Below are 12,977 nucleotides of genomic sequence, written 5' to 3'. Positions count from 1 at the left end.
GGCGATGTTATCGCCATCTGTTGACGGCACTTGAGACCAGACGACAAACAGGTAAGTGTAGTCTGTAGTAAAGTAGCGAGTGTCATGGACTCCACTGACGAGGAAGACCAGGGAAGTGAAGGTGAAAGTGACCAAGGTGACCTGAGAGTGAGCATATTGACAGTGAAAATATGAGAATTAGAAATAAATCGTGATGTCGAATGGAAAAAGATAGAACTAGAGAGAGAAGAAAATGAGCGAGAAAGAGAAGAAAAGGTGCGAGATGGAGAAGAAAGGAAGAAAGACAAGGTAGGAGAGAAAGAGAAGGAAATAGTAATAACACGTGAAATTGAGTTGGAAAAATTTGAGCTAGAAAGGGAAATGGAGAGAGAAAGGAAAGAAAAGAGAGAGAGAAAGGAAAGAAAGAGAAAGGCAGCACGAATTGGAAGTGCTAAGATCAGGTGGTAGAGAGGACACCAGTGGTTTCGATCCAGTGCGGAATATAACAATGGTCCCTAATTCAATGAGAAGAAGGTGTCCAAGTTCTTTGCGGCCTTCGAGAAAATAGCTGTATCATTGGCCTGGCTGCGGAACAATTGGGCTATTATGATTCAATCAGTGCTGACTGGGAAGGCCCCAAACAGTGCACTTCACACTGTCAGTAAGTGACGCAGGTGACTATGATGCCGTCAAGGTGGTGATGATGGCTTACCAGTTAGTTGGTGCCTGAGCCATTTAGGCAGAAGTTTCGTAACCTTAAGAAAACAACAGAGTACACTTTTACGGAGTTCGCGTGCATTAAGGTGCGGTTATTATACGAATGGTGCACGTCTCGGAAGGTGGAGACTACGGAGCAACTGGAACAACTTGTCTTGTTGGAAGATTTCCAGGAGTGTCTATCAGGTGATCTGATAACGTACTTGGAGGAACAGCAAGTTCAGCAAGACTGTGTGTGCTACGGCCACCATGGCTGAAGAATACATTGTTACCCATAGACCCTCTACAATATATGTTCCACGACCTACTTAAAACCTTTTACCAAGTATAAGCAGGAGGAGAGAGTCATCCCCCACGGTGCCGTGAAGACAACCCCAGGTAGTCCAAGACGAATAAGTCCAAGACATTAGAAGCTGGACACGTATCTGCTAAGTGTAAGAGAAGGGCAGGTAATGACCCGCATTGGAAGGTTATGGTGGTCAGTTGTGTGACACCAACAGCGGAAACCCGCTCCCTATGGACAGGTAGAAGGGAGAAACCAGGATTGTTTGCCCCAAACACTTCGCAAGGGTATGTTTGGAGTGACCAGTGTGGCAGGTCAGTAGTGGTACTCAGAGATATTGGAGCAACCCAATCTCAGATTTGGAAGAGCTCGTTACCCAAGGAAGTGCCTACTGAAGAGAAGCAAAGAGTCATATTAAGTGGGGGTTCCCTCTACTTTGTAAGTTGCCCCTTTAGTAGAGGTTCATTTGGAATCACCATATTTCAATGGCAGGTGTACATTGGCAGTAGACCATCTTCCTCTTGAAGGGATAGAGGTAATACTGGCCAGTGACTTAACTTTGGGTTTGGACAGTAACTATCCCACAGTTGTTTGAGATCCTGTAGAAGACGTGTTAAGGCCAGTAGTAGCAGTACAAACCAGATCCCAGGTAAAGACTCGGTTTGATTGGATGACCTGTTTAACCCTCCACCAAGCCCTCAGGTTGCAGACAGTACTCCATCTAACTCTCTTGACTCATGTTGTTCGCTGCATGGGAACTAGCCAAAGAGAACCTGTTGGCAAGTAACAGGTAACTGGCAAGAAGAGATAAGAGAGCAAAGCAACACCCAGGGAAGTTCAGGTAGGAGACCAAGTACTGGTATGTTCTCTAATGTTAACAAGAAGCTTTGGTACCAAATTATTGGTCCTTACCTGTTCTCCAGAAGGTCAATGCTACTAACTATATCATTAACACTCCAGACTGGTAAAAGAAGCAGATGTTGGTACAGATGAACATTGTGAAGCTGTACCAAGGTCGGGACAAGGTCAGTGACGATGGTGGTCACTGGGCGTCACTCAAGGAACCACACCAAGAGGTTATGGAGAACGTTGGTAAGCAAGTAACAACGAATTCAGAGAGACTACTGAACTTAACTACTAAGTAAACTCACGTGCCTGAGGAGCAACAGAAATCCTTAGTAGAGTTAATTCAGCATTATAAGTTTATTTTCAGAGATGCTCCATGTCTGGCGTCCATCTTGAAGCACGATCATGAAGCACGTCTTGAACTAGTCGTACTGGCACTTGAACTAGTCAGACTTGGGTACTAGTAGACTAGTACCCAAGTCTTTTAATGAGCATAGATTATGCATAGATTACAAACAGGTTAACAAGGTGACAGTAGTTGATACATATCCCTCCCCAGGATAGAAGAATGTATTGATACCACCGGTAAGGCCACCAACCTCACCAAGTTCGACCTCTTCAAGGGCTATTGGCAGGTACCTTTGACAGAGCGTGCCAAACCTATTTCTGCTTTTGTGACTCCTGATGGTCTTTTTGAGTGTCAAGTGATGCCATTTGGTATGAAAATGCCGCCTCTACATTTCAGCGACTGATGACTTCGGTACTACGCGACGTAGAGAATGCCATGGTCTACATGGATGACGTTTTGATCTACGACTCTAACAGGGAAGAACATTTACGACATATGGAAGCATTCTTTTTGGCTATTCAACATGTTCGGTTGGTAGTCAATCTGCATAAATCGGAATTGGTTAAGACCTCTGTTATCTTTTTAGAACATGTGGTTGGTGGAGGATGGATCGTCCGTAAGAACAGCAAGGTAGAAGCAGTCGTTCAGTACCCGACACCTTCAACACGTAAAGTGGTCCTGCGGGTCCCGGGTGTGGCCGGATTCTACCGTAAGTTCGTTCCTATCTAATCGAAAATAGCAACACCTTTGACAAATCTCCTGAAGAAGAGAGCAAAGTTCATGTTGACCAAGGACTGTCAGATAGCTTTTGAGAGCCTAAAAGCCATAGTGACATCATCTCCCATTCTCATGTCCCTTAATTTCCATGACAGATCTATATTAACAGTCGATACTTCAGATTACGGCATAGAGGCAGTGTTGTCCCAGCATGATGCTGAAGGGATAGAACAACCTGTGGCTTATTATTCCAAGAACGTACGTGATTCTCAACAGAATTATTCAGTGATAGAGAAACAATCATTGGCCCTGGTGAGCGCTGTGCAACACTTTGACGTCTGTTTCAAGATTACTGGTTATCCAATTTTGGTCCCTTTAACATTTCTAGCAGAGTTCCGTCATATGAATCTCAGGTTAACCAGATGGAGCCTAAACCTCCAGCAGTAACCACTTTATATTGAAGACAATAATGGTATTACAGTTTGATCGTGGTCGGAGGAGTGAAGTCTCACCTCTAGAAGCGCCCACCCAATAATATATTTTTGTTTGTTTAAGATTTTCAAATATTACTTAAAAATGTACAGGAAAACTAGATAAGTAAATTTGTTGATGTACTGTGGGTGAAATGATATGAAAAGGATCTTCAGAGAACCCAAAAGTTGCTCTAATGTTGTGCAGATGATGAGTCACAATAACGTGGCTGAAGAAATGTTGACCAAACCACACACACCAGAAGATGAAGTGACGAAGACGTTTCGGTCCGTCCTGGACCATTGTCAGGTCGACTGTGATGAGACGAGGGAGGCACGGGCATTAAGTAAGGCAAGAGAGAGGTGAGCAGGAGGAAATCTTAGAGGAAGATAAGATGAAGGCAAAAAGTACAGAAGGGAAGGTATAATAAACGGTGTAAATTAGGAATAAGAATAGGAACGTAAGAAAAAGAAAAGATAAAAAAAAGAGAAGAAAGGATGGGTAGGCTTGTGTTAAGTAACGTTTGTTAGAAAGTTTCAAACATTAGTGTGTGTACTGTGAGAGGGAAGAGTCCACAGCAACACAGCCAGGACTCGGGTTCATGTTGGGTAGGTTGTGTGTACTGTGAGAGGGAAGAGTCCACAGCAACACAGCCAAGACTCGGGTTCATGTTGGGTAGGTTGTGTGTACTGTGAGAGGGAAGAGTCCACAGCAACACAGCCACGACTCGGGTTCATGTTGGGTAGGTTGTGTATCACAGCCCAGGCAACAACACGGCGTCTGAGAAGAGTAGAGGCAGGAGACATTATTTTAGAAGAAGACCAATCAATAGGATGATTAGAATCCCTAACATGACAGCAGAGATCATTGTTTGTGTCTGCAGACTTAACACTTCTTTTGTGTTCCTTAAGTCTGTCATTAAGTGTACGGCCAGTTTCGCCAAAGTATTGGAGAGGACAAGATGAACAGGAAATAGAGTAGAGAGCAGCAGGAGAAGCAGTACACAGGTACCTGGGAGTTAGACAGATGTTTTGGGCTGCTTACTGGGTGTGTGTCACAAAGAGGGGCCGGGCCACGGGGACGCTAAGCCACGAAATAATTTAAAGATATCCTCAAGAAGATAACGTTACCAGTTGTTAAGTCCTGTGTATAGTATTACCCATTAACAACAGGCAGCATGGCGGCCGGTTAACGAGCAATTAGACATAGTTTATGGAGACAGCTCTAAACTAGCTATGGCCAACCCGGCCTACTAATACAGCGACGCATTTGGCCGTATACCTTGACCCTCAGGCCAAACATTGTCGTACTAGAAAATTACTAGTTATAGGTCCCCTGGTAGGGTAGGATAGGGCACTTTAGTGCCAAGATTTCTTGACGTTGGGCTGGAACCATGGCCAGGCTGGCACCATGGCCGGGCTGGGCACCATGGCCGGGCTGGGCACCATGGCCGGGCTGGGCACCATGGCCGGGCTGGCACCATGGTCGGGCTGGGCACCATGGCCGGGCTGGGCACCATGGCTGGGTTGGGCACCATGGCTGGGTTGGGCACCATGGCTGGGTTGGGCACCATGGCTGGGCCGGGCACCATGGCCGGGCCGGGCACCATGGCCGGGCCGGGCACCATGGCCGGGCTGGGCACCATGGCCGGGCTGGGCACCATGGCTGGGTTGGGCACCATGGCCGGGCTGGGCACCATGGCTGGGTTGGGCACCATGGCTGGGTTGGGCACCATGGCTGGGTTGGGCACCATGGCTGGGCCGGGCACCATGGCCGGGCCGGGCACCATGGCCGGGCTGGGCACCATGGCCGGGCTGGGCACCATGGCCGGGCTGGGCACCATGGCCGGGCTGGGCACCATGGCCGGGCTGGGCACCATGGCCGGGCTGGGCACCATGGCCGGGCTGGGCACCTGGCCGGGCTGGCACCATGGCCGGGCTGGCCCCATGGCTGGGCTGGCCCCATGGCTGGGCTGGCACCATGGCCGGGCTGGCACCATGGCTGGGCTGGGCACCATGACTGAGCTGGCACCATGGCCGGGCTGGAACCATGGCCGGGCTGGCACCATGGCTGGGCTGGGCACCATGGCCGAGCTGGCACCATGGCCGGGCTGGGCACCATGGCCGGGCTGGGCATCATGGCCGCGCTGGGCACCATGGCCGGGCTGGCACCATGGCTGGGCTGGGCACCATGGCCGGCCTGGGCACCATGGCCGGCCTGGGCACCATGGCCGGGCTGGCACCATGGCCGGGCTGGCACCATAGCCGGGCTGGCACCATGGCCAGGCTGGCACCATGGCCAGGCTGGCACCATGGCCAGGCTGGCACCATGGCCAGCCTGGCACCATGGCCAGGCTGGCACCATGGCCAGGCTGGCACCATGGCCGGGCTGGCACCATGACCGAGCTGGCACCATGGCCAGGCTGGCACCATGACCGAGCTGGCACCATGGCCAGGCTGGCACCATGGCTGGGCTGGGCACCATGGCCAGCCTGGGCACCATGGCTGGGCTGGGCACCATGGCCAGCCTGGGCACCATGGCCGGGCTGGCACCATGGCCGGGCTGGCCCCATGGCCAGGCTGGCACCATGGCCAGGCTGGCACCATGGCCAGGCTGGCACCATGGCCGGGCTGGCACCATGACCGAGCTGGCACCATGGCCAGGCTGGCACCATGACCGAGCTGGCACCATGGCCAGGCTGGCACCATGGCTGGGCTGGGCACCATGGCCGGGCTGGGCACCATGGCCGGGCTGGGCACCATGGCCGGGCTGGGCACCATGGCCGGGCTGGGCACCATGGCCGGGCTGACACTATGGCCGGGCTGGCACCATGGCCGGGCTGGCACCATGGCCGGGCTGGCACCATGGCTGGGCTGGGCACCATGGCCGGGCTGGGCACCATGGCCGGGCTGGGCACCATGGCCGGGCTGGGCACCATGGCCGGGCTGGGCACCATGGCCGGGCTGGGCACCATGGCCGGGCTGGCACCATGGCCGGGCTGGCACCATGGCCGGGCTGGCACCATGGCCGGGCTGGCACCATGGACGGACTGGCACCATGGCCGGGCTGGCACCATGGCCGGGCTGGCACCATTGCCAGGCTGGCACCATGGCCGGGCTGGCACCATGGCCAGGCTGGCACCATGGCTGAGCTGGCACCATGGGCAGGCTGGCACCATGGCCGGGCTGGCACCATGGCTGGGCTGGGCACCATGGCCGGGCTGGCACCATGGCCGGGCTGGCACCATGGCCGGGCTGGCACCATGGCTGAGCTGGCACCATGGCTGAGCTAGCACCATGGCTGAGCTGGCACCATGGCCGGGCTGGGCACCATGGCCGGGCTGGCACCATGGCTGAGCTGGCACCATGGCCAGGCTGGGCACCATGGCCGGGCTGGGCACCATATCCAGGCTGGGCACCATATCCGGGCTGGGCACCATGGCTGAGCTGGCACCATGGCCGGGCTGGGCACCATGGCTGGGCTGGGCACCATGGCCGGGCTGGGCACCATGGCTGGGCTGGCACCATGGCCGGGCTGGGCACCATGGCTGGGCTGGCACCATAGCTGGGCTAGCACCATGGCTGGGCTGGGCACCATGGCCGGGCTGGCACCATGGCTGGGCTGGCACCATGGCCGGGCTGGCACCATGGCTGGGCTGGCACCATGGCTGAGCTGGCACCATGGCCGGGCTGGGCACCATGGCCAGGCTGGGCACCATGGCCGGTGCTGGGCACCATGGCTTGGCTGGCACCATGGCCGGGCTGGACACCATGGCCGGGATGGCACCATGGCTAGGCTGGCACCATGGCCAGGCTGGCACCATGGCCGGGCTGGCACCATGGCCAGGCTGGCACCATGGCCGGGCTGGCACCATGGCCAGGCTGGCACCATGGCCAGGCTGGCACCATGGCCAGGCTGGCACCATGGCCAGGCTGGCACCATGGCCAGGCTGGCACCATGGCCGGGCTGGCACCATGGCCAGGCTGGCACCATGGCCAGGCTGGCACTATGGCCAGGCTGGCACCATGGCCGGGCTGGCACCATGGCCAGGCTGGCACCATGGCCGGGCTGGCACCATGGCCAGGCTGGCACCATGGCCAGGCTGGCACCATGGCCGGGCTGGCACCATGGCCGGGCTGGCACCATGGCCGGGCTGGCACCATGGCCGGGCTGGCACCATGGCCGGGCTGGCACCATGGCCGGGCTGGCACCATGGCCAGGCTGGCACCATGGCCGGGCTGGCACCATGGCCGGGCTGGCACCATGGCCAGGCTGGCACCATGGCCAGGCTGGCACCATGGCCAGGCTGGCACCATGGCCGGGCTGGCACCATGGCCAGGCTGGCACCATGGCTAGGCTGGCACCATGGGCGGGCTGGCACCATGGCCGGGCTGGCACCATGGCCAGGCTGGCACCATGGCCAGGCTGGCACCATGGCCAGGCTGGCACCTTGGCCGGGCTGGCACCATGGCCGGGCTGGCACCATGGCCGGGCTGGCACCATGGCCGGGCTGGCACCATGGCCGGGCTGGCACCATGGCCGGGCTGGCACCATGGCCGGGCTGGCACCATGGCCGGGCTGGCACCATGGCCGGGCTGGCACCATGGCCGGGCTGGCACCATGGCCGGGCTGGCACCATGGCCGGGCTGGCACCATGGCCGGGCTGGCACCATGGCCGGGCTGGCACCATGGCCGGGCTGGCACCATGGCCGGGCTGGCACCATGGCCACACAACACAGTGTTAAGACAATAACAATATTTACCACATGAACAACCAGCATAATATATGGTGACCAACACCATATTATATTGTTATATTATTTGGTGTTCTGTAAGTTTAGCAAGTTGCTAAATATTGATGAGGAGTGAAATGTTTCATTAACAGTTGTGAGCGTTACATTGTGGGAGCGTCGCTCATACCTCACTGCTCAGTTATTCCAAGACAGGAGCTTTGAGACAGTTAACACCTGTCTCAAGGTCCCTAACAGTGCACGACAACACCTGCCTCAAGGTCCCTAACAGTGCACGACAACACCTGCCTCAAGGACCCTAACAGTGCACGACAACACCTGCCTCAAGGTCCCTAACAGTGCACGAGAACAACACCTGCCTCAAGGCCCCTAACAGTGCTCGACAACACCTGCCTCAAGGACCCTAACAGTGCACGAGAACAAAACCTGCCTCAAGGCCCCTAACAGTGTACAACAACACCTGTCTCAAGGCCCCTAACAGTGTACAACAACACCTGTCTCAAGGCCCCTAACAGTGCACGAGAACAACACCTGCCTCAAGGACCCTAACAGTGCACGAGAACAACACCTGCCTCAAGGCCCCTAACAGTGCACGACAACACCTGCCTCAAGGCCCCTAACAGTGTACAACAACACCTGTCTCAAGGTCCCCTAACAGTGCACGAGAACAACACCTGCCTCAAGGCCCCTAACAGTGCACGAGAACACCTGCCTCAAGGCGCCTAACAGTGCACGAGAACACCTGTCTCAAGGTCCCTAACAGTGCACGAGAACAACACCTGCCTCAAGGCCCCTAACAGTGCACAACAACACCTGCCTCAAGGCCCCTAACAGTGTACAACAACACCTGCCTCAAGGCCCCTAACAGTGTACAACAACACCTGTCTCAAGGACCCTAACAGTGTACAACAACATCTGTCTCAAGGTCCCTAACAGTGCACGAGAACAACACCTGCCTCAAGGCCCCTAACAGAGCACGACAACACCTGCCTCAAGGTCCCTAACAGTGCACGAGAACAACACCTGCCTCAAGGCCCCTAACAGTGCACGACAACACCTGCCTCAAGGCTCCTAACAGTGCACGACAACACCTGCCTCAAGGTCCCTAACAGTGCACGACAACACCTGCCTCAAGGTCCCTAACAGTGCACGACAACACCTGCCTCAAGGCCCCTAACAGTGTACAACAACACCTGTCTCAAGGTCCCCTAACAGTGCACGAGAACAACACCTGCCTCAAGGCCCCTAACAGTGCACGAGAACACCTGCCTCAAGGCGCCTAACAGTGCACGAGAACACCTGTCTCAAGGTCCCTAACAGTGCACGAGAACAACACCTGCCTCAAGGCCCCTAACAGTGCACAACAACACCTGCCTCAAGGCCCCTAACAGTGTACAACACCTGCCTCAAGGCCCCTAACAGTGTACAACAACACCTGTCTCAAGGACCCTAACAGTGTACAACAACATCTGTCTCAAGGTCCCTAACAGTGCACGAGAACAACACCTGCCTCAAGGCCCCTAACAGAGCACGACAACACCTGCCTCAAGGTCCCTAACAGTGCACGAGAACAACACCTGCCTCAAGGCCCCTAACAGTGCACGACAACACCTGCCTCAAGGTCCCTAACAGTGCACGAGAACAACACCTGCCTCAAGGCCCCTAACAGTGCAACCCGTTCTCGCAAATTTAATAAGTCAATATTGACTTATTAGTTGCGTGCATAGGTGACATACTAAACATAATAGTTTCCCTTGAAAAGCTTCATAGAAAACACCGACATTACCTAACCTACTTAGTATGTTAAAATAAGCATCTTATAGCTTCGTAATTACAATTGTTACTTATCCTATTATAGGTATAGGTTAGGTAATAATTGTAATTACGAAGCAATAAGATGCTTATCTTAACATACTAAGTAGGTTAGGTAAGGTGGGTGTTTTCTATGAAGCTTTTCAAGAGAAATTATTATGTTAAGTATGTCACCAATGCACATATTTAATAAGTCAATATTGACTTATTAAATTTGCGAGAACGGGTTGAACAGTGCACGACAACACCTGCCTCAAGGCCCCTAACAGTGTACAACAACACCTGTCTCAAGGTCCCTAACAGTGCACGAGAACAACACCTGCCTCAAGGCCCCTAACAGTGCACGAGAACACCTGCCTCAAGGCCCCTAACAGTGTACAACAACACCTGTCTCAAGGCCCCTAACAGTGTACAACAACACCTGTCTCAAGGCCCCTAACAGTGTACAACAACACCTGTCTCAAGGTCCCTAACAGTGTACAACAACACCTGTCTCAAGGTCCCTAACAGTGTACAACAACACCTGTCTCAAGGCCCCTAACAGTGTACAACAACACCTGTCTCAAGGTCCCTAACAGTGCACAACAACAACACCTGCCTCAAGGCCCTAACAGTGCACAACAACAACACCTGCCTCAAGGTCCCTAACAGTGTACAACAACAACACCTGTCTCAAGGCCCCTAACAGTGCACAACAACACCTGCCTCAAGGTCCCTAACAGTGCACGACAACACCTGCCTCAAGGTCCCAAACAGTGCACAACAACACCTGCCTCAAGGCCCCTAACAGTGCACAACAACACCTGCCTCAAGGCCCCTCACAGTGCACAACAACAACACCTGCCTCAAGGCCCCTAACAGTGCGCGACAACACCTGCCTCAAGGTCCCTAACAGTGCACGACGACAACACCTGCCTCAATGCCCTAACAGTGCACAACAACAACACCTGCCTCAAGGCCCTAACAGAGTACAATAACACCTGTCTCAAGGCCCCTAACAGTGCACGACAACAACACCTGCCTCAAGGTCCCTAACAGTGCACAACAACAACACCTGCCTCAAGGCCCCTAACAGTGCACAACACCTGCCTCCAACACAGGTGTTGGGGCTGTAGTCTGCCAGGGAGGCGGACCCCGTGACGCAGGTCGTGTGGAAGCATCAGTTGGGAAGGTGTCCGACCCGTAAGTAATTGTGTACAGCTCTTGTTGCCTATATTAATTTGTCTCACGGGAGAAATATCTGTTAATTCTTACGGGTTAATGGAAATACCATTACTGAGAGATCTTCCGATAGATATCGTACCATTGACGCCGCCTGAGGTGTGTTATCTCACACGCTTCACGGACTGGTGGAAGTTTCAGTGCTGAGCATTTCCCAAAGAGGTGTTATCGTGGTCGATATCTGACATATCTGACATCTCGCTCAGTTCACTCCTTCCTGACCAAACATTTTTAACAGATTTATCCTGTGTTATTTCTGTATTTCCAAGGAGGAGATAATCTGGTGTGTGAAAAGGGTCAAGACAAGCCTTAACAGTCATCATTTAGCGACACCCTTCATATTGTCTCCCAGTTATAATGATCTATTTCTTGCCTCTCAGTCTTATCTCATAACAAACTCATATCAAAACAAAGGTTATATTCATAATTGGTTGTGTATTTTTAACTGGGAACATCCACAACAACAACAGTACATAACAGTCACAACAACAACAACAACAGTACATAACAGTCACAACAACAACAACAACAGTACATAACACAGTCACAACAACAACAACAACAGTACATAACACAGTCACAACAACAACAACAATACATAAGTCACAACAACAACAACAACAGTACATAACACAGTCACAACAACAACAACAATACATAAGTCACAACAACAACAACAACAGTACATAACACAGTCACAACAACAACAACAGTACATAACACAGTCACAACAACAACAACAGTACATAACACAGTCACAACAACAACAACAACAGTACATAACACAGTCACGACAACAACAACAATACATAACACAGTCACAACAACAACAACAACAGTACATAACACAGTCACAACAACAACAACAACAGTACATAACACAGTCACAACAACAACAACAGTACATAACACAGTCACAACAACAACAACAGTACATAAGTCACAACAACAACAACAACAGTACATAACACAGTCACAACAACAACAACAGTACATAACACAGTCACAACAACAACAACAACAATACATAACACAGTCACGACAACAACAACAATACATAACACAGTCACAACAACAACAACAGTACATAACACAGTCACAACAACAACAACAGTACATAACACAGTCACAACAACAACAACAACAGTACATAACACAGTCACAACAACAACAACAACAGTACATAACACAGTCACAACAACAACAATACATAACACAGTCACGACAACAACAACAATACATAACACAGTCACGACAACAACAACAATACATAACACAGTCACAACAACAACAACAACAGTACATAACACAGTCACAACAACAACAACAACAGTACATAACACAGTCACAACAACAACAACAGTACATAACACAGTCACAACAACAACAACAGTACATAACACAGTCACAACAACAACAACAACAGTACATAACACAGTCACGACAACAACAACAGTACATAACACAGTCACAACAACAACAACAGTACATAACACAGTCACAACAACAACAACAGTACATAACACAGTCACAACAACAACAACAACAGTACATAACACAGTCACGACAACAACAACAATACATAACACAGTCACGACAACAACAACAATACATAACACAGTCACAACAACAACAATACATAACACAGTCACGACAACAACAACAATACATAACACAGTCACAACAACAACAACAGTACATAACACAGTCACAACAACAACAACAGTACATAACACAGTCACAACAACAACAACAATACATAACACAGTCACAACAACAACAACAGTACATAACACAGTCACAACAACAACAACAATACATAACACAGTCA

The 12,977-nt window shown here is 52.0% G+C and overlaps 1 protein-coding gene across 1 annotated transcript; it reads right to left on the bottom strand.

The window, feature by feature from the left end:
* Positions 1–4,686: 4,686 nt before the first annotated feature.
* On the bottom strand, positions 4,687–7,134 carry LOC123748431 (gametogenetin-like). The gene has a single exon (XM_045730619.2). The coding sequence runs from the start codon at positions 7,132–7,134 to the stop codon at positions 4,687–4,689; it is 2,448 nt and encodes an 815-aa protein (XP_045586575.2).
* Positions 7,135–12,977: the final 5,843 nt, after the last annotated feature.

This window comes from Procambarus clarkii, chromosome 75 (genome assembly GCF_040958095.1).
Source record: "Procambarus clarkii isolate CNS0578487 chromosome 75, FALCON_Pclarkii_2.0, whole genome shotgun sequence".
Lineage (NCBI taxonomy): Eukaryota > Metazoa > Arthropoda > Malacostraca > Decapoda > Cambaridae > Procambarus > Procambarus clarkii.
This window is presented reverse-complemented; position numbering and strand designations above follow the sequence as displayed.

What these genes read in the sequence shown, in the direction of transcription:
- LOC123748431 (XM_045730619.2), bottom strand. Translation starts at nt 7,134, where the DNA reads ATGGTGTCCAGCCCGGCCATGGTGCCAGCCAAGCCATGGTGCCCAGCA.